Source organism: Athene cunicularia (assembly GCF_003259725.1).
Source record: "Athene cunicularia isolate RWA chromosome 5 unlocalized genomic scaffold, athCun1 chr5_part2, whole genome shotgun sequence".
Lineage (NCBI taxonomy): Eukaryota > Metazoa > Chordata > Aves > Strigiformes > Strigidae > Athene > Athene cunicularia.
This window is the reverse complement of record NW_020799102.1, coordinates 8,312,044-8,338,773: the sequence shown is the minus strand read 5'-3', so window position 1 is coordinate 8,338,773 and position 26,730 is coordinate 8,312,044. Positions and strand designations below refer to the sequence as shown.

Here is a 26,730-nt window from a genome sequence, read left to right as displayed (position 1 = left end):
AACATTTTCATTGTCTTTTACTGTATTAGATAGATTAAGTTCTAGTTGGGCTTTGGCCCTTCTAATTTTCTCCCTGTATAACCTCACAGTATCCTTGTAGTCCTTCTGAGTTTCCTGTACCTTCTTCCAAAGGTCATAAACTCTCTTTTTTTCCTGAGTTCCAGGCAAAGTTCTCTGTGGAGCCAGGCTGGTGGTCTTCCCCATTGGCTCATCCTTCAGCACAGGGACAGCCTGCTCCTGCACCTTTAAGATTTCCTTCTTGAATAATGTCCATCCTTCCTGGACTCCTTTGCCCTTCAGGACTGCCTTCCAAGGAACTGTGTCAACTAGGCCCCTAAACAAGCCAAAGTCTGCCCTCCTGAAGGTCAAGGTGGCTGTTCTACTGACCTCCCCTCCTTACTCCTCCGAGAATTGAAAACTCTATCATTTCATGATCGCTGTACCCAAGACAGCCTCCAACCATCACATCACCCACAAGTTCTATGTTCACAAAAAAACAGGTCCAGCGGGTGCCCTCCCTAGTTGGCTCACTCACCAGCTAGGTCAGGAAGTTCTCTTGCACACACTCCAGGAACCTCTCCTAGACTCTTCCTCTCAGCTGTATTGTATTTCCAGAGGACATCTGGTAAGTTGAAGTCCCCCACAAGAGCAAGAGCTAGCGATTGTGAGACTTCTCCCAGTTGCTTATCGAATATTTCACCTGCCTCTTCATCCTGGTTGGGTGGTCTATAACAGACTCCCACCATGATACCTGCCTTGTTGCCTTCCCCTTGATTCTTACCCATAAACACTTGACCCTTTCATCATCACTGTCAACCTCTAGACAGTCAAAAAACTCTCTAACATACAGGGCTATCCTGCTGCCCCTCCCAGCTTGTCTATCCCCACTGAAGAGTTTATAGCCATCCATTGCAGCACTCCAGTTGTGCGAGTCATTCTATCATGTTTCTGTGATTGCAACTATATCATAGCTTCCACTGCACAATGGTTTTCAGCCTCTCTCTTGGACTCCCTGATACTCCTCAACCTACTCACATCCTCCCAGAGCTCTGTCACTAGGCAGAGCAGTTCCTCTATCTGGGTGCACCTCCCAGAGATGTGCTCACCGCTGCCATCCGGTACTAAGTGCCAGCCTAAGTGTAGGGCACACCCTGCACCCTGGCACCAGAGTGCCAGCGTGTTCCCACCAGAGCTCTGTCTGGGAAGCTGTGTTGGCTGTGGCAGGTGCAGAGTTTAGAGAGGCCATGACTTTCTTCCTAATGGATACCACTGCTCCCTGGTTGAGCTGGCAGAGCATCCTCCATGCCCTTCCACACAAACTGCCATGCCATGCCCTGGTCGCAGCACTCCCCAGGGGCTTCTTTTATATGTGTGGTGGGGCTTGGCCACCATTGCTCCTGGCCAGCCCAGGCCCCACCAGCCACACTGGCACAAGCTGCTGGCTCCTGGCATCTTCCTCAGTTTCCTTGGTACTCCCTTGGTTCGGGAATGCCCCATGCACCACTGGAGCACACTGCTGCAGATCACGCCAGCACCGGAGCTGCTTGACTCACTGACTGAGTTTACTTGTTTACTTGAGATTTTACTTTTTCGCATTTACAGATTCCATACAACTTCAAGAGATGAAGAATTATCTGCTATTCAAGGAGCAGCTACTGTCTTGTAACCTAAAGACAGGTGTTTTAAAAGCATATCCATCATGCAGGACAAACTGCTTGGTGCATATCCTAACCATCAAAATGCAGGTAAAGAGCACAGTGTTATATTATGAAGTGACACAGCAGTGCCATTTTTTATTGCTGCTTTGTGCAAAGGATTATACTTCAGGGGACAATAAAAGTACAAGAAAAGTAACCACTAATAACCTGTCTGTAAAAATTGAGTTATTTAACACTGTGTTTAGCAAAACTAAGAGCTTTTAACTACTTAGTGTATACCAAGCTGATCCTTAAAAAAATTACATCATGTGTCTAATGTCTGTAATAAACCCTAAATGCCAGAAAGGCCATGGTTATGCAACCATGGCTAGATGCAGAATCCCTGCAAAGACAACATGCTATTTCCTGTGAGCTTTTTGTCTGCCTTTGCTCTTTGTCAGGACATCAGGAAACAGGAGTATTACTGATGCTCTTTCCTACGATAGCTCATCTAAATAAACTTAAGAATCTTCTTTACTTACTCTTTTCCTCACAGTAACTGGGAAACACCGTGCATAAAACAGTTGTTGAACCTGGACAAAATATGTAGCAATCTAGTCACATTAAATTCAATTCACTTGCAGATAGGAAAGACGTTACTATTCAAAGTCTCATTTTGCCTTTGAAACAGCATCCTTAACATATTATAAAGCATATAAGTATGGAGAAACAAATAAAGCAACCAGCTCAATCCCTCTGATTTATAGATTGAAGAGAACAGGTGCAACCAAATTTCAAGACCTTTTTGCCTTTTTTTTTTTTTTTTTAATTTTTGGACAGCATATTCAGGCATAAAGGTAGCTCACTCCATCACAGTTATCCTATTCAGAAAGAGGCTTGTGGTATCGGTATAAAAACATCTACACAGTTTTCACCAGTATAATTTCTGCAGTACAATAATCACTGAAGTGCACATATTTAAGCCAGGAATTTAATCAAGACCAGGATTAGCCAGTACAAATGGAGTTACCCACCATCACCAATGGCCAGAATATGCCTGGTTACCCATTGCCATTTTAGAAATGCTACTCATATAGTTTATACATGCATCCATATCCATGCATGTTAAAAGCTGCAACATTCTAACATTTTGAGACAATCTGTTCAAAGACAGGCTGGAAGTCTTCAGCAAACCATCTGCTCTAGCAGCCTTTTACATAACATAGCAATCCTAGCACCTCTCTTCAGACATACCCAACCACAAGTCTCCCATCCCCTAAGGAGAGTCATAGTGTAACACACACACTTTTTAGAGCATAGCTTTGGCTCCTCCTGTTCCTCTCTCTTGCAAATCACTTATGGTTGCAGGAAAATCAGGCAATTCCGGGACATCAGGTGGATGGAAATACTAAGTATCTCGATCTGTGTTTGCCACCACGGTAGCTCTACATGCATTCTCTGAGACAGCAAAGCTTGCTAGAGAGATTCCAGCCTCCCCAGCAGCCTCCCCACCCTTTGATTATTCTAGTGCAACTGTCTCTGGACAATGCTGTAAGGGGAGATACATTAAAAAATGCTGCAAAGGAACATATAAAATGTCAGAATTTTTTAAAAAATGAAATTGCCTTTCAAGTGAAGATTTCTTTTAGGCCAGAACATTTCACAAGCAAGCCAAAAACCAAAGGCTTCCCTGGGTCCTTTAGTTATGAAAGCAAGCTTCAGCTGGAGGATCAGTCTCAGGTTTTGTTTGCAAAAGCTGAATTCAAGAAGTTAAAAACAGATGACCCGGTATGCTTTCTTCCTGCATCATGCACTTGATCTCATGTGCAACGCTGCATTTTCCAGACTGCTTTTCCCTAAGAAAAACAGTATTTTTAGCTCTTAAAAGTGTCTCCTCTCAGATAGCATTTGCTGCTAGACTGCTCTGATCTTAATGCATATCAAAGAAGTCTAAATTACAAATCTTAAATAAACTGCTTACATTTAACTATGCTCTCTCTTTAAATTTTAATCAGGGTAGAACACAAAAGGAACAATGTTTCAGCTCCTAGCATCCCAGCTGCTTAGGGTATTCCACATACAGCTCATGTCTCCTTTATCAGTCTTTTGCCAGCTGCTGAACTCTAAAACATTATTTGATTCTTGATGGTACTAATTTCCATGCCTTTTGCTGTATTTTTGATTAACAGTCTACAGTGATTCCAACAAATAAAGAATGTAAGATGCATTAAGCCCACTTTCAACCACATGTAAGTGTTAAAACCCAAAGTGAGTTTCAGGACACAAGATATTTAATACACAATGGGAAGGAAGCACTTTTCAGTTGAAGCCTTGTTATCCTACAAATCTACATTTTTAAAGTACAGCTACTGTCTAAAAGGTCAAGTAAAGCAGAAAGAAAATATCAGGATTCTGCTTATTGTACTTCTAAACTTTAAAGCATGCATGGACATTGTGAAAGTTTTCAGATGTTAACTTATGAAGTACTTTCAGGTACCTATTTACTCAAGAAGTTAAAGTGTTTTTTCTAGTTAATGCAATAGGAAGACATACATGGAAGACAGACAGGTGGGTTATATAACAGCATTAATTGAAAAGAAAGTGACTAATGCATTCTCCTGGGCAATAAATGTTTGTGAATAAACCCCATAAACTTTAGGAATGCATAAAGAAACAAAATAATTGGTTTAGGAGAATAAGACTTTTTGTTTCTTTCATATAAACCATGGGTGTTGTTTCCCACAGCTAGAAAACAGGAATAGTTCACTACTCCTCTACTGATAAGGTCATTTAGGGACAAGCACACAATACATATTTCAGGTTAAAAATTACACTTTAGACAGACTGCTCTTCCCAGCTCTAATAAAGCATCTCTAAATCTCAGTTCAGAAAGGTTTGGGAACTGTGAGCCCACTATCATGTCTATGTGTAGGACAACAGCAGGAGGGGTAATGACAACACAAGGTCCAAACCTCAGTGTGGTGTTCCACTGCAAAATACTCCTGAAAGGTACAGTTACCATAACAAAGCAAATTCTGGTCAAGGCAAAATGTGTTCAGGAATCCAGAGGGCTTACAGTGGCTTCAGGTCTTGTTCAGGATTTACAAACACTAGACTGTAGGGCCCCATGTGACTGTATATGAACAAAACCACTTTAGGTCTCTGGCTATGAGACTGAATATGGTAATGTCAATAGGCATCACAATGAACAGGAATCTTAAGGTCTGTACTATTCTCCACTTTCTACCACCAAAAGGAGCAAATACACTTTAATGTGAACATTGTTTACAGCAATTACTTAATTTCATGCACTAGCATTTTAAAAAAGCATCTGTCTGATGAAGTGACTGATAAAGCATTTTAGAAAAATGTTTTAAAGTGTTCTCCTTTGCTTTATCTGTAAGAGCCCAGAATTAATGGCAACAGAAAATTGCTTTAAAAAGGAACTATCAATTGGGATGAATTGTAGATCATAAGAGGTCAGCGTGAAAGACTGCAATAAATGACAGGAGAGAAGATGCTGTAATTTCTCATTATTTTTAACTTAACCAAAGCACAAGAATCTCAAAGTATTTGTTATCACTGTTGAACATCCATGGCATACCAACCCCCAATTTTCCAGAGAAATCTGCAAGAAATTAGAGTGGTCTGTGAATGTTGAAAAAGTTATCTCATGAGCCAGGAATAGACTTTTAAGGACTTAGTTTCCATGTCTTTACTTTTAAAGAAGTATTACAGTTCTTGCTCTGTGGTGCAATGAGTAAATACAACAAGGCATATAACACTTCGGCTTACTGGGAGCCATGCTAGCATTTCAGAGGGCAAAAAGCATGGTTCAGTTTCTGGAACCTTCCCTACAGTATAAAGTTTTACCAGCAATGCCATCCATGTGTCAAAAAAAGCATGTATATTCTGAAGCAAACCTTAATGACTCTCAAGCTTCTCTTGACAGTGAAAGCTGACTTCCTAAGACTAAAGTATTACCAGCCACAGAAGTGGCTCTCAACAGCTGCACAAAGACATCCATGACAGGGAACAACATAGCTGCCCTGTAGCTCTGATTACTTGCAACACATGCGATGCCTCATCCTGAGAAACGGTGCTGATTAAAAGTTTCCTCCTTTTTAAAACCCTCTGCATCTTATGGCCTGAACTTTCTTTCAAGTAATTGTGCCTCCAGCTCTGAGAATACCACATACAGAAGAGGTCTGACTGACCTGAGCAGTTTGCAGAAACTTCAAACTCTGGCTGAGAGCCAGTGAAGAGGAAGCATGTTGTTGTTAGAACACATGTGAAATAGCCCCAAGTGAAACCCAAGGCTGACAAAGAAGAAACCTCCAGCATGAAACACCGTTCCTGAGAAAGTCCTCACCATGCTGACGAGTCATCTTTCTGCTAAAGGAATACTGAGTGTCAACCTCAGGACCCACAGGAGCATTACACCATAAAAAAGGTTAGAAAGCAGGAAGGCTCTGCATAACAATTCTAGCTGTAATGTTAACGAGGCTTTTCTGTATTAACTAGATAATGGGGACTATAAGACCATTAAAACATAAGTGGACAAACAATAAACTCTTAACCCCATTTATGTAGTACATTCCTTTTTGGGCATTACAAGATTTGGGCTGAAGCAGCATGCCAGACTGCCTCGGGATCATAGGGTGTGTATTCTGACCTGGGAAGACCATGGAAGATACAGAGCACAGGGAAGAAAAGGGAAGAAGCCACACCATGTCTAGAGAAAAAGAAACAACAAAGTTTAATGTTGTCTTGAGACCTGGATCTACTCTCTTAATACCATAATGCACTAGAAATTAGTTCTGTTCTATGACTAACATGTCTCCTAAAATATGATGCAGAAAACACCAGAACTCAGTTGGAAACAGAGAAGCTTGAGTGATAGGAAGGAATCTCCTCAAAATGCAGCTAGGCTGTCAAGAGCCCTTCAGTCTCTAAAGAAAAGGGCTCTGCACAGATACTATTTCACAATAACAATTACTTTACCAATTTACAATGAATTTATTTTGTTTGCTTTTGCCATACTCTTCAACACATTGCTTCTCTGTTTCTGCCTATCAAAATTTGGTGGCCAGCCACACATGGAAGCAAAGGGATTTTTGCATTAAATTAGCTACTTCATTTTAAGGATATAAAACAGTTATACTGTGCGATAGTGGAAAAAAGCATCAAAAACCATTCTGAAGTACATGGTTTTACAGAAAATAAAGTGCAGTCAGATTTCATACAGCTGTTGAAGAACAAAATTGCAGGTAGATATTATTCTGAGCTTACAGTCTTACGATGGTAGAAAGTACTTATCTGTGTTCAGGAACTGGTTTGGATGGAGTGACATCACTAACCTACAGAGGAGGGGACATCACAGTTACAGTGTAGATGCTAACTGATCTCAGCACATAGGCAAGTTTTTAGTCACCTACTACAGGGTCCCTGAATCTTTTCAGCAGGCAACATTTAAGGTCTGCACAGGTATCTGTAGGCAGAAATGCTTTGTTTCCTCCTTGTGCTATTGGACCTCCCCACAAAATTCAACGAAAACTTGAGACCATCACAGGGAAAAGTCCAATCGCAGAGACACATTTACAAGCCTGCTCAGGCATTCAATTTTCTCAGCCTTTTTTGCACCTTGAAAATGAATATACACTGAAAGATTGTGACAGCCTGCAAGAAATTTAGGAGGTTGTACACCACTATCCTGAAACTGTGCTGTTAAACTCTCATAAACTGTAGTGGCTGTGAGCCTGCCCATACTGTTATACAGCCCAAGGTGAGAAAAATAAGTCACTGTAAAATTTTTCTTTATCTGTCTACTAACTGTCATCTGAAAAATACCTAATAATAGCTCTCTGTTTAAGATTGACTTATATTGCTGAATTTTCATGTGCAGGCGTAATGTTGCTGAAGAGCTTGAAGGAAGAAGGAAACTTGGAAAAAAAAAAAATCTTGCATTGCCAACTGTGCAAATCTTCCTCAGTTATCATTATCAGCAAGGCCAGTAAGCCAAAAATATCTGCATAACTAGGAGTAGGTACCTGTTTCATTAGGTAAAGTTCAGAGATAGGAAATAAGCACAACATAGGAGTGGGATGTGTGTCCCATCTGTCATCTGCAGGTAGCAGGACCACTGCAACATAATTATTTTATAAAGACTGTTTTGTGTATGTAATCCTCTACAATAGGTCATGCTTCTTTATTCTCCAGTCCCATATGACAAGAGCCCCCACCAAAGCTCTTAAAAACAACTAATAGTAATTTGGAACATCTCACTGACAGGAAAAGGCCATCATCACTGACATATACGTAACTTTAGCACTTGGCCTATCCACAGCATAACAGGGACACTCATTTACCTTTGAGAAGCAAGGAAAGTGGGGAGTGGAATACAGATATTCAGAACCCAGTAGTTTTGGCAATAAGATAACGCTTATTACCACAATTCTCTGAAAGGCATGATGTATTCCTTGTATATCCTTGCAGCACTACTGTATACCATAAACACTATTCCAGAAGGTAGCACAACAGGTAGCTATGTTTACGACGCAAGGATACCATGCATCTTTTGACATGGAAGGGCACCCAAATGCAAACAAATGTTACCAAATGGCTGATGGATACTGGCAAAACTCTTGCTAATAAAGCTGTATAGCACTGGCATAGCCCACATTTCAATTTGAAATTACAATAATGAAGTCACATTACTCTGCTGATATTCTGAATCACCTTCCACCCTTGTCTTCAGCTCTACCTGCTCACTCTCACATGGATGTAATCATTGATTGATCATGCAAATCCCAGAAGGACTAGACACACTCTCCCCGAAATACCAGAGTACTGGAGTGCCTTCTTTTTTTTTTTTTTTTTAAGAAAAAGCCTAGAGATACAGTAAAACAAATTTTTTGGTTTTACTATACATCACTTAATGTAGAATCTTTTCCTAAAAGAAAAAACTTAAAGAGGATTCAAATTCCTTCCACATACAATTAAATTACAGTCTCATTTTCCACACAGGTTCTGTTTTTTCAACAAATACAGTCTTAGGAAGTAAATATCTCTCTGCTATAAACACTGAAGGATAAGAACTGCTTACTGCTGTTGAGCCAGAAGAGCATATAAACTGGTACATCCATCAGATTCAAATCATTGCACAAATAAGCAGAATAATTAAAAATTCTAAATATTATCCTCTTATTAAATATATTTTCTGCACATATGAACTATCAAGTCAAAATAAATAATTTTAAAAACCCACAGCCCTATTATAGACAAAATTCCTTCCTGTAGCTCTGTTTTTCTTACTTAAAGAATAACTATTATCTATCATAACTGAAACTGTGCCCAAAAAGCTCACAAAGTTATTTTGTATGCTACCTTGATGACACCCTTTTCACTCCTTGGCAACAAGTCATTAAGCTCCACAACTGATTTTGCTCTTATTCTCCTGGAAGTTCTTACCAGACATTTTGGGTTAACACCAAAATAGGAGGTCCCTCTGCAAGTTATTTTGACATCAAATGTTACGAGGTATATATGAACACAAATAGTTACTAAGATTATTCAAGGCAACATGCATGAAGACAGGACTACCAAACTCAAATAATGTCTTATTCATTTAAGTTGCATAGCTATAAATAAAGCTTTGAATTTATTGTATATCAAACAAGAAAGCGTTTCTCATCTGGAACCTGCCATCTAAATAGGAATACTCACCCTGCTGCAACTGCAGGAGGGATGACTAGTATGAGTTTAAGTTGTGCTTCATGCAGAGCTTCAGAAAGGTGAATGAGCAAGTGAATCAACTCCCTGAAATATAAATATATTGTTAGAGGGAAAGGCAGTAAAACTGGTGCTATATATTGGCAAGAACAAGTTAACAAGTAACAGTAGAAATAATTGAAAAGATGCAACTGGCAAGAAAGTCAAACAGAGTTTGTAGGAAATGACCATAGCAGGAAAAAAAAAAAATTAGGAAGACTCGTCACAGGTTTACTCTTTTCCAAGACAAAGAACACTGAACTGCTGGAGACTGTCTTAGTTTTATTGGAACTGGTGATCACCTTGGGGTTAAAATGTTTCCTAGTTTTATTTTAATCTAACTATACATTGTCAGCATAAAAAACCAGTATATTTTATCTGAGCAGGTCACCTATTGAGATCATATTCAGTAAAAAGAATTAGAAGAACCAAACACTGTTCTGAGACAAGCAGCTGTTGAATAAATTCAAGTTGCCACTGTATTACTGGAAAGATGCTTTCCCAGCAAGACATGCTATCTTCAGGGGATATTTCTGAAGCCTGTATTTAGAAACATTTTTGCTGTTGTTTTTTTTCTGTATGAACAATTCTTTTGTTTATACATTACTGTATAGCTACAAAATAAATGTTTGACAATGTCATATCTGGAAGTATCACCTTCCACATGCATAATTTAAAGACTTTCACAAGAGCTGATTTTCATTCTCATATTCTAAAAACTTCAACAGGAAAATAAACTCCAAAATTCTCAGGTAAACGTTTCTAGTCTTCCTGATTTGAAGGGCAATGTTAAGAGAAAATCCTTCAGAGACAGACTGCAGAAATAAAGTTTAATGGCTATTTTTAAGAGGAGTCCAATATTACCTTAAATTTGCACCATAAATACAGCCCTTCTGTTTGACTTCTTTAAGCCATCTGATTTTTCAGAACAAAGTCAACTTTCATATTTACCGACTGGCAGGATGGATCCACGAAGGCAGTCAGACAGATCATATTAGCACAGAATTCTAGATCTGTTCAGAACTATGCTTAAATGTGAACCAAATAGAAAGCAACTTCACAGCCCATTTCAGTAGAGCAAAAGTGCTTTCCCTCCTATTTCCTTCATGTGCATTCCACATTAAGAGCACGACTATTCAGACAAAACAATTATAGCAAAGAAAAATCCTTTGCCATAGGAATGCATTAAAAAAAATCACAACACTAAACTAAACAGACATTTATTGACTCTAACATACACATCATGGCTCCAACATGACATAATCTTACCAAAAACTATAATCAGTATTAAAACTAGCTAAGTCTTCTTTCCCACTGACTTGTGTCTCAAGGCTAAGTGACCTTTTAAACTAATTATGTCCAAACTGCAATATGACTGTACCCTTTATTAGATGTCAGAAACGCTACATATAAGATAAATTTGACCAAAGAATCAATTCCTCTGGTATTGAGATTATTCTACACTGTTTATCAGCAGGGATCTCTTCTGCCTGGCTGCCTTTGCTAGCTGTAGGAACTTTGAGACCTCTATACCATGCAAAATATTAATTGACTTTAAATTTAATTATTTAGAAGGTGAGGGGGTAGGAGGGGCAGAATAGCACAAAAACCCCTAACATAGGTGCAGAGCAAGATAATGTCTTCTTTTTAATTTAGAACCAAGGCTAACACCCTCGCTGCCACTCTGCATTTTCACATATCTGCCTCAGCTCCTAAAATTTTTCTATTCAGATAGCAATGCTCTGAAGGATAAGAAGAAAAGCACTGGGGACTATTTTGAACCAGGTACAGAAAAAATAAATCAAGTGAATATTAAATTCAAGGTTTCCCCCTTCCCTGGCAATGTCAGACACTGGTGGTTGGCCAGCAGAGGTAAAAATGTACCCACAAAAGCAGTGATGCACCCACAAAAACAGTGACTGCACAAAAGCAGGCATCTTAAAACTAGAAAGGCACAGAGTGTAGAACTACAACCTACAACTGTAAACGAAGGACAGAGATTTGTGGCCTGATAGAGGGGCAGGAGTGCAATTTAGACTGCTAGTTTTAATTTGTAGCTAGCAGACAGGACTGAAAGCAGACTCCGTCAAAACAGGCACTTCCTCTCCTCCTGCCACCAAATCCAAGCAGTATAGCTCTGGCCAAAAAATTAGTTTCAACTTGGAGAAGGTCAGACAGAAAAGTGGTAGCTGGACAACTGCAGATTCTTGCTCAAGAAACCCAGATTAACATCTACTCACTAACCTGTCAAGCCAGGTCTCTGGGCACTGAAAACGTTCTAACAATCAGGCACAATTAAATGGTTAACCACTTAATTCAGGCTCACTTCCATTTGTCAGCCAAGACAGACTACGTAAATCAAATACACACTCTCCCCCAAACAGCAATAGCAGAATGCTTATTTATTGCACTACAAATTAAAACTTTGTGGTGTCCCAACAGTGCTTTACAGTGTTTTAAACACTATATCCTCCCATATTACCACAGGTAATTTTGAAAGCAAAGCTAGACATTTTAAACATTATAATGAGGTGCAGGAAAGTGGGAATAGAATCAGTCTTCCTGAAAAGGCTTCATTAAATATTTACCAGTGACTTCACCACTGTCAAATTTAACTTCAGAGTAGCTACTAAAACATTGGCAGCTTTAAGACTCTATCTTGAGCTAATTAAGGTCTACTTCATTCCTACTATTTCAAGCCTTCTATTATCACTACCGTTTGGTAGGTCAATTTTCCAAGTGTTCATGATTTTGAAGTATCTTGTTCCATACAAGGTATGCAGACCTGCAAATTTTCATCAACCAAAGTTTGAGGGAAGCTTTTTTTTTTCAGAACTCCCTTTTTCCAGCATTGCCAGTCTATAGTGTTTGGGACACCCTGTAGTACAGTTTACTTCAGTGCACAAGGGTGGGTTGTAGGTGTATTTGAAAAGCCTTGCAGAAAACACATAAGGCTGTGGCTGTTACATCCTCCCCTTCAGTTAAGTGACCCTTCAAAACTGCAACTTTCTAACTGCAGCCATTTTTTTGCTCAAGTTGGTAGTCAGTACTCTATAAAATTTATGCCTTGTCAAGAAAATTGGACAGAATAAAGCTGTCTACTTCAAGAAGAAATTGCCCTTTTGTGCCATTTCATTGCCTAGTTAATACCAAGAAACTGGAGTGAATTATGGCAAATCTTTGATTAATAGATTAATTTTTCAGGGACTAACATGAAGGATAGAACTGCCAGAAGAGCTTTTTGCTCCTATACTCCTACCAACATTAATAAGATGTCTGAAGGTCATCTTCTGCATGATACCAAGTGCCTGCAGCACGTGGCAACAACAACAACAACAACAAAAAAAAAAAAATCACGTTTTTCAGATTGATTCTGTGTGATGGCAGTGCCATCTGTCAGCTAACGCCAGACTGATCAGAATAATGTGTGCACTTTTATGTATGCTGTGAGATTCTGACGGGTACATTCATGCCTTTTTCACGACATGACCCAGGTCTCTGGAGAAAAAAAACACCCAATAAACCCGCAAGTGAGATTAGCAAGAGAGACATCATCCTGTCTAGCTGTTAAATAAGAAACAGAGAACCTTTGCTTGCTCAGTTATCTCAGTATTTTTGCCATGTACATTTCTAAACTTAAATGCCATAGGATGAATAACTTGGAATATTTTATTGCAAAATCAGCCAAGAAAGTTTTATCTAAAAGACAGTTATTTAATTAAGAAGCAGGTTTAAAGTATAAGACCTGACAAAACACACTAGAATTGAGGTATCATCTGCATAGGATAGCTTAGCTGATTTTGATTTTTGTTAGGACACTAATTTCCTCTGTGTTAGGATAAAAGATGGGAAGCTGAATACTTTTTTCACTGTGTAATGACTGTCAGCATGAGAGGAGGCAAAATCAGTTAGATGCAGTCATTCACTTCACATTAAATTTGACCTCACTGTGATCTGTATATCAATAATTCTATTCCCAGAAATCACAGGAATGAAGTAGGTATCGATTATAGAGGGTACTTTGAAGTATTTGTATTAGACGTCTACAGGAGCCTGAACTGGTCAATATAAACCCCCTAAAACTTAGGTCCACACACACATATCAAGACAATTTGGGTTCTTCAGCTAGAACAGGTGGTATTTGGGCATCAAAATATAAGAACCTAATGCCATTTTACGCATCCAAAGGTATACAAAGCATGCATACAGGACTGCTGTGTAAGACTTGAGACCCTACATGAACAGCCAGAAACCAGGCTGCTTAGGATATCTAACATGCTATATTTAGGCATATATTTCTCCTATATAAAATTTATACTGCTGGTAAAATCAACATTTAAATGGATATGCAAAAGAAAGCCGCACAAAAGACTGATACAAGACTTCAGTCTGGTGAGCATTACAGAGCAATTCTAACCCCAAACCAGAATGATTAGAAAATTTTTTGTTCCTGAAAACAAACAAAACTAGATTAAGTTAGTTCTGCTTAAGAAGATGTTGAACAGAAGATACATGGAGAGCCTGAAACCACAGAATTTCATCTTTTAGTGGATGCCAGCAACATAATTTCTTAGCAATATATCACCTCATCTGTAATGCCAGCTAGGATAAACAAGAAACTGAAGGCTCTTTCTAGATAACAACTCAGGCCTTGCAGGGAGAATTTTCATTCGTTTCTGATGAGTACCCCAAAAAAATCAAGATTTTCTAGAAACATGTAAAGGGTTGACAGAGAAGTGTCTGAATGTCTCATTTTAAAACCGCTCAGTGATCACAGGTTCTTGAAGAGGCTGGCCACAGGATTTATGTGTTACAGATGTATTGCACAGAGCTAACACTGGTACCCTGTTATACGGAGATATTTACAAAATATGTCACAAGGTCTTTAGGCAATTCAGTGTTTCAAGCCCCAACATCAAGAAAATGGGGTGAAACATGTGCTATGAAGATGTCAGCATGCCTCTTTAGTCCAGCCAAAATTGATGTTCAGCTATTGAGAAAAAAAGGTATCTCATGGACACTTGCTCAGTTGAAGTCTGCTGAGAAGAGATTTTCAGCTGCAATTAATCCAACTTTCTGATATATGAAGTAGTGCTTAAATCATAACCCAATTTATTAGTTAGGACACTAATTTGCAGGTTTTCAGATTCTTTTGCAGACTCACCTGCCTCAGGAAATAGTAGTGTACTCTGCTAAGTGGTATCACTGCACTTTGTCTTTGGACAGTGGATGCGATTTCATAGTTGAAGAACCATATCAAGCACAAATGTTCCATAAGCAAATCCCACTCTCTAGTCATTTTAAGTCTGATAAAGAAAGGTGTTCCTCCACCACTAAGGGATAGGATCATAGATTTTTTCCATAATACTATCAAAAAAATAACAGGAATAATTTCCACAGCTTTCCCCTCAACACAGATACATGAAAGAATGCACTAGAATAACTGAGTGCCATTTTATGGTTTATTAATTTAATAGTTAGGTATTCATTTACTTTGAGTTTTGAAAAATGAAAACCATAATGATTTTAAGTGAAGTATTTTTTACTTAGATCTACACAACTGCTCTGTCATTTTGTAAGGCAGGCTGGAAGCTGCAGCATATCCCCAGGTACTTTTATGCACCTGTGTTAAGTCTCAATAACCTGTTGCTAACTGCTTATGTGAGACTAGTCCTTGTATTTCAGAAAAAAAAACCATCTGATTCTTTTATTTTCTTTCTAAACTAAAACATTTTCACACTATATAGGAATAAATTGTATTAGCATTGTCTCTTTGAATTGTCAGACAGCTCTGAAAGTAATCTGAAGGCACACTATCTGTTCCCAGCATCATCATTATGATCTTTTGTTGCCTTACCTAGAAGTAGGTTAAGCTACTTTCAGGTGTTTGACCTTGAAGGATCTCAATCAAGAATGCCTACACTATGTACCTAACAGTTAACACAGATGCTTCCTATGGAGCATACATAGTTGCTGTTCTGTGAACATCTCCGAAGGATTAGGGGTCATCTCTGTGTTGACGCCGACCTGTCAACTGTCCCTCACCCTTCCAAGGTTAAGAACGCGCTTTCCTACTGGTGGTTGTCGCTTTCGGAAAACAAGCTGAGCAGGACGATCAGGTGTGACTCGCGTTACAACGCTGCCACCCCGTGGCTAGAGCGGTCATGGATTGCTCCAAGTCTTTTCCGGCAGGGACAAGCAAAGCAAAAGACCGTCCGTGCTTGCCCGTTTCTCAGGAATAACTCTGCTGTGCTATTCAAAAGTAAACGAACAGGTCCCGGAGCAACGGCACTCGATGTGCAAGGTGATAAATTCACTTAATTCTGCCCCTTAAGAACCGTTCACTCCAAAAAACATTGACAGGGAAAATCCCTGGGGCACCAGCTAGCCAAGCCACCCAGTTTTAGAGCAAGTGATGGACAAACTGACTTAATCTCAAAATGAAGATCCTGGTCCCATAATTTATAAGCATCATGAGAAAAAACTGTAATGTAATGATGTACTTCTTTTTTCACAGAAGAGCTGTTATTCCACAAACTAGCCTAGCTTCAGCTTGCTACTTAGATAAGCCTTATTCAGAATGCTTGTCTCTGAGGAGGCAAGCCTGACACCAGGCATTTTGCAACTTAAACACCCTACCCATTTCTAGGGAAGTGGCAATAAAGGGAGGGGAAAAAAAAACCAAACAAACAAAACAAAACCCACAGAGATGAATTTATAATTCAGCACTTAAATTAAAACTGGTCTTTAAGAGGAGGAAAATCTGCAGTTTGTAACTTTTATTTCTATTCTTGTTTTTTTGCCAAACATCATCTTTCACATTTTTAGTTAGGATAATCCTAAAGTCTTGTTCACGGGTGGCCACATATGATCAAAGACTACTGACTCGGAGCAAAGGAGGCAATTATGATTCTCTCTGTGAGAATAACCCTTTCCTTCTCCAAAGTTATGGAAAATACTTCCAACTCCTGTCTATCAATGACAGACAGAGAGTGAATATGTAAGTGGTGTTTCTACACTTCACCTAAATAACACTCAGGTACTGAAGGCCAGAACAACTACGCAGCAGTTCCCTCCTCTAGTACAAACAGTTCTTACACATAAGATGGGACCATCTTGAACCAGCACTGAACCATCTTTGAACCAGCATTGTTCCCGGCAAAGAGTAACATTTTTACCATGCCACAAGTAAACTCACCCTGGAGTGAATAAAAACATATGCTTTGTTCATGTATGTCATTTGCAATACAGCACATTGACGCCAGTTGCTTAAATTGGTCTTCAGTGAGTATTAAAATTACAGTAATACAGTGTGTCTTACATTTGTCTAAGCTAACTAATAGGAAAACCATCGATTTTACTGAAATACAGCAAGCACAATAGATAAACTGACCACTACACCCAGCTTCAGGCTGGCAGTTACTAATTGCTTAGATCACCTCATTGGCTGTCTTATTAAGACACTGCAATAGGTTCAGAGCTCAGTATAGAGATTAACTCTTAGGAACAACCTGGCAAATTACCTAAATATACGCAAGAGCATCTATTTTAAGGATTATTCATTCCAGCGTAAATGATGAAGCCCCTGACAAGGCTACAAAGATTCTGCAGTTTCAGTTCTTTGTTCTCAAGTGTTGATGTTATAGGGAAAATGTAGGACTCTGTTAATAGAACACTCAGTTCCAGAAGTAATTATTATATGCCATCAGGCAGTAACATTTTCCCTAAACAGAATAACCTGAAGTAACCATTTTTGAAAGGTTAAATTCTCTCATAATGAAGTTTGCATTCTGTGGAGCTTTCTTTAAACTACATTTCCCCCACTGATTTTAGGCAATAGAGAGCTGGTAGGAATACTGTGCTTTAGGGAATGAATGCTTGAATTTCCTGAGAAAACTAACACAAAATCTTCAGACTGCTGCACTGAATCGTTCATTTCACCACACATTCTGCCTTTTCCTCCTGAAGCAGCAGTTCAGAGCTCACCTTATCCTGACTCTGTCTAAGGTGCCAAGGGGCTTTTGCTCAAGGAAAACCAGATTAAAATGTCAGAAAAAAATCTTAATATGGATAAGCCCTTTAGTTTTAGAAGCTACAACTAATGCAGATTCACTGAAACTTCATAGTGGAGCTATCAAAAGGTAAATCAAATAATCCAAAGTTTAAAATACACTAGGCTTGCAAGAACTGGAAGCCAGTTTTTCCCTAGATTTGCTTCAGATTGGGGATTTTGGTTTTAGATTCAGTATGTCTAAAAGATCTCTCTGGAAAGGTTTGGAAGGTTTCCTAATCGACTCAAATTTGATGGTCTTGAGAGCATCCCACACATTCAAGCTTCCAAACCAATAAATGCCATAATAAAGGCCAGTGCCAAGGTCTGAGCAACTGAGATACCCTTTCACCCTTGTACAACAGCAACATCTTGCAAAAATCAAGTATGAAAGGCTCATGTGGTGTGCTAAGTACACTGTGAAGATTATTATGTAATCTTTGAGCTCATGTAGAGTGGAGTAGACTCTTCTACTTCAGTCTAAGTGGAACAACCTTTAGCTGTCCCTCGATGAAGTGTATTTATAATGACAAACTCAAATCAACTTGGAGAAATTTAAAAGATGCTTTAAAAGAGCCAGTTTTTAGGAATCACATCCTACAGACTCATACTCACGTTTGCTTTTGACTTCCCAGCTGACTCCAGACTTCAACTACAAAACCATCAAAATTTTCATTCTAAAGGGAATTGACAACAATATACAGTTAAATCACCATGCTTATTCATTATGCTTGTATCAGAGATGATAATACAGTATCAAAGCACACAATTACTGTAATTTTGCTTGTAATGTTACAGATTGAACATGTTTTGTGTTCTTATACCAGCTTTGTCTTCAATGCAGCATTTCATGAAGAAGTCAAAGAGAAGCACAAATTATTTAACAAACATGCAAAAGTTGAACATCTCTATTAGTTATCCAGGACTTCTACTCTTACAGAATAAACCAGTACCAGATTGGGAAAATTCAGCCATTAATGAAAGATGGTTGTTAAGCAAATCATTTGACACACATTTACACATATATTGGGAAAAAATTAATGAGCTCTTGAATCTAAAGATGTAAATACTAACTTGGCACAGGCATGATTCCAAACTTCACCCTCAGTTAATCTCACTTGTGATAATTATGTTTAACATATTAAAGGATACTGTTGTACTAGAGTACCCTTTCCTCAAGGGGCCAACTGTTACTGAGGACCTAAAATTGATGTATTGGCTATCAATTTTAAGAAACTATCCAGTTTACCTCTACATCCATCTTCCTCTAGAGAACATTAAGATTTCTTTGCATCATGCAGCAAGTGAGAAACATTATTTTGACAATAATTAAGCAGGCTGTCATGAATCAACCACTGAAGTTGAATGTCTTTTGAGTGCAACTTGTCAAGCCATACACACACATAGCTCTAAAGCCAGTAGCTAAGGGGCTGCCCAGAAAACCTTAGCAAACAGTAACCATTTCTTAAAGGAAATCCTTTTCTCCTCTCTCCAGCCTCTTAACATTTTAAGGAAACTAGTTTATCAGAGCAAAACTGTACAATAACAGATACCCACTGATCTATTCTTGGTATTATAGTGACTCAGTTCTAGCACACTGACCTTGAATGTATTTCTGTAACACAGAAAACAACACTCATTGCACCTGTGACCCTCTTTCAAAAAATGCCACTAACCACTTTAGCCCCTGCTAAATAGATTTAGCTTTTTTAATAGAAATTTAAAAGAAAAGTCTGTTCACTAGGCAACCTCCATGAGAAATTTATCAGGTATCCACTACTGCCTCAGCAACATTCAGCCTGTCAGCTGTTTGGCACAGGTTTTATCAATCACAATATAATATCAGGCAAAAAATCACCAGTGCAGCTGCCAATAAGAACTTAATATGGTTATGTTGATCAGACTTACATAGTCTCATCTTAGACTTGTAGTTAACTGCACTTCGATGTTGCTATACTTTGCATTTACAGGAATTGAACACATACTAGGATACTCTATTAAGAATCCTGCCTTATTATTGTGCTGAGCAGAATTTTATTTTCTAGAATATTTCTACGGGAAATGAGAAAACACCAATTACAAAAAGAATCAAATACCATCTCACACTATTTTATAGGCTTTAGCAGAAAGTCTTTTTACCTTGGCTAGCAGAACCATGTTCTTGGAAAGCTCCTCTATCTCATCCTCACTGGCAAAAACACTCTCGAAGTCCTGATAGGTCCAGCCATCAAACAAAATTCGAGGCACTATCAAGCAAAATCATCAATCAGTAGTGAAAATTAAGCATTTATTTTCTATACTGGAATATTTCTGCAGAAGAAGAATACAGCAGATACAAGCAGAGATCCCACTAAACAACATATCCCATGACAAATATAATTGCTCTTCACTCTGACCAACTTCCTCCTTCATACAACTATGGTAAGGGAACCTCCCCTTCTCCCATATACACCTGGAACAAAGCCTTCTTTCGCTCTGCTAGCAGCTAAAGCCAACAAACCCCAAACAAACATAAAACAGAGGCTCACCTATTTTGACAGTTTTGGAGGTTTTTCTGACATCTTTCATCCAGCCTGTCAAACAGTATAAAGTAAGAGAACAACTGTTAAAATATAAATGATGTTGACAATGATAACATGTTTTCAAGCATTTTTCAAATAATGTAGCATAGTTTCACTGTACCTGTGTTCCTGCCACAGACTACCAGTTCATAACCAACACAGACAAAACACTCTCTGATGCACAGAATTTGAAGCTATTCACCTCCACTACAGCATAACTAGCATTTACTACAACTTTACAATAGTCCCTACCCAACCACTCCCTGCTGCTTACAGTTCTGCCTCATCATAGAAACCACTTACTTGGAACAACACTTCTCTAGTCACCTAGCATCACGGAGGGAATTTTATTATTTTCTTAAATTGGTACTTGCAAGCATCCCATCCATTCCTCTTAGAAATCATTGTACTAAAATTAATTTGTCAGTAGGTACCAACATGGTAAGAATTATAGCCATTTCAAATGAGATTCCATGTTCAATCAAGTACAAAACCATAAACTACTTAGTTATTATTTAAGAACATACTAGCTGAAATCTGAACTTGCTGCCAGTTTCTTGACAGTGAAGGAAAAAATCATCTTCAGATTAAATTTAACCTCCATTCCCAGAACAAATTCACCCAAAGGTTTTTGCAAAGGTAAAACAAACCATAATTTGGTTTGTAGGTAAACAACCGCACAGTGCAAACACCAAAGACTATCTCTGCCGGTACAGATGCTTTGTCTTTTTTTTAAGACAGCCTGATAGAAGAGCCAATCTTTCTACTTATTCTTTGTACACATAAACTATGTACACATATGGGAACAGATGGGGACAGAAGAAAGTTCGCTCTAAAGAAAACTACCCCCAAAATGGAACGGTTTAAAGTACTTTGCCATGAGGCAGAGACAGAAAAACCCACATGCATTTATTACCAATGTTACCTAGTCTGCAACAACACCAGTAATCTAATTTGCAATGCATATTAAAAGAAAAAGAAGGTAACACCTTTATCAGCATCATGAAGCCCAGTGAACTGGAACCTTTCCTTCCCTCTCCTTTTCACTTGTAACCAGACTGGTGAGATTAATGTAAATTTGTTTCCAAATATTTTAGCAATGTCATATCCATGGCTGTTCCACTTGCAAAAGAAAGGAGGGAAAAAAAAAGTGAGAGGCTCAAAAGCAAGATAAACAGTTCACTTTACTTTTGACCAATATAAATTCTTTAACACAAATGTAATCATTTGCTAGATCCCCATTCCTTAGTTTGAGGAAACCTTTTTGGGACATTATTTTTGTTTAAACAAGAAAGTACTCTGGAAACTCTGAGAGCTACATGGAAGGCAGTCTTCAAATTTTGCAAATTCACCTGAACTACAGGAATTTGCATGTAGATGCCAACACAGTTTTGAATTTACAGCCTCTGCAGTTATGTTCAAGAGAATTTGAGAAAGGTGAAAATTTATAGGGCACCTATTTCTCTTTAGAGTGGTGTAAGACTGAAACAAGTGAAAAGCATCCTCTAAACAAAAGTAAGAAACATTTATTATTCAAGAAAGGATGCTCTGAATAGACTGAATAGCAAAAGAGATCAGTTTGACAGCAGCATAAAATTTGCACTGTTTATTTAGAAGGTTCAAGCTGGTAGCTGCATGGTATGATGACACTTAGTTGCCCTCCTGTTCTAATTTTACTGCAACTTCACATGGCCCATCAAGGACACTGGAATACTATCACCTCTGTTTTACTGGTGAGAAAAAAACAAAACAAAACAAAACAAAACAGTATGACATAGACATCCTCCAAGAAATGGACGGGAGAACAAGGGTTTGAGAGCACCTGAATCCCAAGCCAGCTCTCAAATAATCCTCTGGCTATTTCACTGTATTTGACCAGAAGTTCCCATTATTATAAAAACATTTTTAAAGCACGGATGCAAGACTGCAGATTAGAACAGTCCACTGCATATTCATTCAAAACACCAATTTTATTCATTTTATTAACTTACAGGAGTAATATATCCCAGAACATCTCCTGAGAAATGTCTTTCCTTCATCTTCTTGGAGCAATAACTTCTGTGTTCCAGTATAATATCCTTTGCCTTTGGATCCACAACTACCAGGCCCCGGTCCTGCACATTTTTATCAGAATGCAGTGTCTGGTGGAAGAAGACAGTTTTTAGAACCAGCTATACAAAGCAGCCACTTTCAGTAGCAACAGACTTCAAACTGCATACCCCACCCCCCACCCCCAAACCATCACATCATTAAACTCTGAGCAATCCTTTTAAATGATGTAGAACAGTTCAATTTAAAACTGAAACAGGAAAGTGCTCAGAAATTATTTGTCATCATCAGTAAATTTATCTTTGTTTGCAAGGTAAAAAGCATATTAAAAAAAAAAAAAAAAAGAAGTGACAAAGTTAAAGAACATAATTTACCACAGGTGATGGTGCTCTCCTCTCTAGTCAATGCTTTGTGGCATGTTAACCCCAAAATGACAAAAAGGGAGTAGGAGTTCTTAACAAAGAATTTGAAGATGGCTTTTAAACTGCATATATTTTAGACTGAGCATGCTGCATTGAAGGCCAAGGTTCTGAACACTTTTCTTTAAGGAACATCTGCTTCAACTAACCAGCACAAATAGTTTTATCAGACAGAATCAGAATGAGAATGCCTAACAAAGTGTGCATGGTAAGTAAGCAGAAACCATCTACTGGTTCAGTGGAAGGACTTCAGGGATAAGTCCTGTTTTAATGCTTTGTATTATCCTCACTACCTGCAAACTAGATTTTCTTCCTGGTAGACACTTAGCAAGTAATAAAGACAATGAGAGATGTATCTGCATAATGAAGAATTAACTATACTTATAGTTTATGGGAGATGATTTTGAACATGTCTACTTTTCTACCTAACATGCTTAGCAACACTATGTACATACACTTGGTATATGCACTGGTAAATATACTTCCTCTCCATACACACACTTTCTCTTACACCGCTGTGCCTTCTTGCAGTTTTGAAAGAAACTAGGCAGGAAACAAGGACATGCTCAGCAAGTTAAGAGAGACTTTAGCATGTTGGCTACACTTGCTCAGATTGCTACAGGACTTTGAATCATTTCTGCCTGCAAAAGAACTGCTGGTTAGACAGCTCTTCAAACTCTTCTATCAGGACTCAGCCTTCCCATTGGCAAGGCTGAGAACACCTTCCCTTCCACCAGTAAATGACCTAGTGCTCCTGGCCCAAACTACTCTCCCCATGCCCCTTTCCAAAGGGATGGAAGTATGTCTCCTTTAGCTATGCAAGAGGAGGGAAAACCTTCCTGCTTCTGCAGCTTGCACGGGGGATAAAACTCCAGAAGTCTACAGCAAATTGGCTCAAGGAGTGAACAAATGTGTGACACTCATAAAAGCTGAAGGAAAGGACAGTTTCAGGTAGCATTATTTGTGAGCATAAGCTTCAGTGGAAGTGCATGGTTGCTTTTAACACCATTTTGGTAGAATGAGAGTCCATTTACCAAAGTTCAGTTAGTTCACTGCACATGTTAGAGAAGATGAGCAATACAGTTACTTCTCTTACCTTTTCTTCCATTTTTTTTGTAGCACCTTTCTTTGCATCTGTTTTTGACAGGGTACCTTCAACTAGCCAACAAATCATAGTAAGAGAAAGTGAAGTATAGAGAAGCCTCATGGTGTTTTTCCCCGTGTCAAGTTTCTCTGCCCTGAAAACATAAGGCTTCAAATCTCTGCGAACAGAAGAATGTAACAGTTTAATTCAGTTTTCCTGACTAAGGAAAGTCAAGCAATTTTCTTGTAATCTGTCCTCTAGAATCAGACTTATTAAGGCAGTACTGTTTTAATAGTGCTTTTGCTCTGGCAGCAAAACAGCAGAGTATTTTAAGAAATTGCTAGACTTGAACATCTTTTTTCGTTCCTTGTTTCAGTAGGTGTATCACAGAGAAAGTGGGTTGGACACTTGCAGCTTCCCTTTTAAAGAATCCCTAAAGAACTCTAACTGTATACAGCTGAAACTGAGATGTTTGCTGCTCAGAACATTTACAGCACCACCTTACCTTTTCTATAGCAAATAGATACCATTTGTTTCTGCTCCTGCCTAACCCAGTCAGCAAGTCACAAATTAATTAAGAGACAGAAAGAATTATAGCTATATGCTTATAGCTATGTGCCTTTACCCTAACAGGTGAGAACTCTGCTTTCAATTCCTTGCCAAGTCAGTGATACACACAGAATTGAAAAAAAAAAAAAAAAAAAAAAAAAACAGTTTGTTCCAGCTCCAGATAAAAGAATTTAGAATTAATAGAGAACAGTTCTGTTCAGTGCTATTTGTCTATTACACTTTAGTTCTGTCAGAGGAAAGACTTTACCAAAAAAATTTCAAATACAGCCAGAGCTTGTTTTTCAACCTCTCCCCATTCATGAGATGCACTGGTTTTGCAGCCTAGTTCCCAGCAGTGGGTAAGAAGAAAACAAGTATTTAGCATTAGGGAAACCAGGGCCAAAAGAGATAGAATACCGGAATGAAGAAAAGCAACCTGTTACTAATTCTGGAAGTCCTAAGTATCAAACTGGGACTAGCTCTCATCTATAATAAACTAGATAATGTATCTGGCTGCTTCTCATGAGATCCTAATGGAGAAGAAAAAAAGGTTACCATTCCCATAATTTTCCAAAGTTTAGTCAAACTTTAAAAATTCTCATGCTTCCTGTATTACTCTGAAGAATTAACATTTCTACCACTCACTTTAAAGACTTATGAGCTCATTTCTTCAAGTCATATTTACAAGACTTGTTCTGTTGGCACTGGTAACAAGTGCTGTTCAAAGTCTGAGTACTTTGTTTCTGTATAAAACATCAGGCGAGGGATCAAACAGCAACAGGCTGAGCACTCTAAAGGAGCACTGCGACAGTAGCATGGTGGCAGAAGGAACCTTAAAGGTTACATGGAAGTGTACTCAATGAAACAGCAGCTATTTGAGGCCAACAGTGGTAATGCAGAGATGAGAACAACCCGATAAACTTACACATATTTGGATGTGGCTGGCTTAGCAGTGAGCTTTTAAAAGGCAGAGATATTTGCTGCAGGAGTTAGGGATTCTGCAGGAAAAGAGAGTACGTGATAAGGGAAGAAAGAAGGATGATGGCACTGAAAGAGCTTGAAAACACCAATGCCACTAGCACCAAAGAACACAGAGCATCAAAGACCTCATGTACAAAATGTTTTGAAGGCTTTAGTCAAGTCTTATAAAGACTGCAGAATAAAAGCAGAAAGCCTTCCAATACTTCTTAGATCCAGAGGGTGGGGTAAAAGCTAAATTGTTGTACCATGTAAAATTCACTATTATTAATAGTTAAGATGTTATGCTTCTACTTTGACTTCAAGGTCACAGGTAACCCTCTTGTTTTCCACATCCTAAAAAATTAGACAAAGCAGGTTGCTCTTGATAGCATCTACTCGGTTCCTAGCTTGGCAGGATCTATAAACTACTGCAGAGAGGAACAATTGAGAGCCTGAACAGTCAATACAAGTCTTAACTATCTGGACAGGATATCAATTCTTTCAGAAACGGGTATATATTGATTTTAAGGTGTTGGATTTCACTTTCAGAAACAATTAGCAACAGCATCCACTTCCCTGAAGAAAAGTTAATATTTAACAGCTGAAGAACAGAAGTTTAAAAAAAACCAAACATCACTGAACTCTAATTAGACATCAAAATGTGTTCATTTCCTTGACATGATCATATCCATCTGCCAGTTACTATCAAGGCAACATCAAGTCCTAGATCTATAGGATGCACTAAACCTGTGGCAAAATGGTTTCTGCCAGTGACAGTCCAATATTGACTCTTGGCTGCAACCTTCATTTAATAATTTGTTCTTTAACATTGGTTTATTGAAAATTAAGTAGACAGTGTTGCTCTACTACATGAAGATGAATTAGTCAAAATTTAAATGCTCTTTATGGAAACTATAAGTGTGAATTTCACAAGCTTTACAATAATTAGTTCCCCGTCAAGATTTTTTTCTGCAAACCTTCCTTCATCGCTGTTCAATTCTTCTCAAACTAACTAAACTGAGCAGGACTGTATGAGCTTGGCACTCATTTGTTTCCTGTATCATTGCAAAACACAAGCAAAACTGAAGACTGACTCTGAGTCCTTGTTCAACTCATACTAGGAACAACTGAAGGTTTAAAACATCTGACAAACTGAAGCACAGGTTTTTAAGCCAGGTCACAAATGCTGTTTAACCTGAGTCTCCACATGAGGTAACATACTTTTAATCAGCTGTTTTAAATGCATCTTTATTTTTAAGAGAGAAAAGCTAGCATAGATTTAGGCTGTACAAAGAAGCAACCAAAGAAACCAAGTGATCTCGGAGGCTGGCACAGTAATTATTTGGAATCAGAATTAATGTTTATACTTGTATTTCTAAAGAAACCAGATTCTAACTGCTGCTGCAGAAGTAGTCTGCATCGCTTAGTAAAGGAAGTCCGGGAAGGATTGTGTTGATGTGTTTTTAAATTTAATCAACAAAAGCTAGATTCAGGAGTGAAAACAAACCGGTTTTAACCTGTGTAAACATTACTCCCTCCGCTCTTGCAAGATGCCCTGCTGTGACAGTAAGAATTGCCTCCCATACCCGTCTGACTCTGGAGATCCCAAAGCTTTCCAGCGCAGACCTGAGGGGCCGCCGGAGCCTGCGCG

General features: G+C 38.6%; 1 protein-coding gene across 3 annotated transcripts in view; it reads right to left on the bottom strand.

Moving 5' to 3' along the window:
• The window catches only part of CHID1 (chitinase domain containing 1), a 120,693-nt gene extending 93,963 nt beyond the window's left edge, over positions 1–26,730 (bottom strand). For 2 of the 3 annotated variants that reach the window (XM_026850389.1, XM_026850391.1), the window contains exons 1-8: positions 26,666–26,730; positions 23,583–23,748; positions 22,010–22,159; positions 21,008–21,140; positions 19,986–20,030; positions 19,597–19,703; positions 18,073–18,134; positions 9,363–9,455 (exon numbers count right to left, since the gene is read on the bottom strand). In XM_026850389.1, the coding sequence (XP_026706190.1) occupies positions 9,363–9,455; positions 18,073–18,134; positions 19,597–19,703; positions 19,986–20,030; positions 21,008–21,140; positions 22,010–22,159; positions 23,583–23,693 (701 nt within the window). In that variant the 5' untranslated portion in view covers positions 23,694–23,748; positions 26,666–26,730. Of the gene's footprint in view, positions 1–9,362; positions 9,456–18,072; positions 18,135–19,596; positions 19,704–19,985; positions 20,031–21,007; positions 21,141–22,009; positions 22,160–23,582; positions 23,749–26,596 lie in introns of all 3 variants that reach the window. The other variant, XM_026850390.1, reaches the window with a different exon arrangement.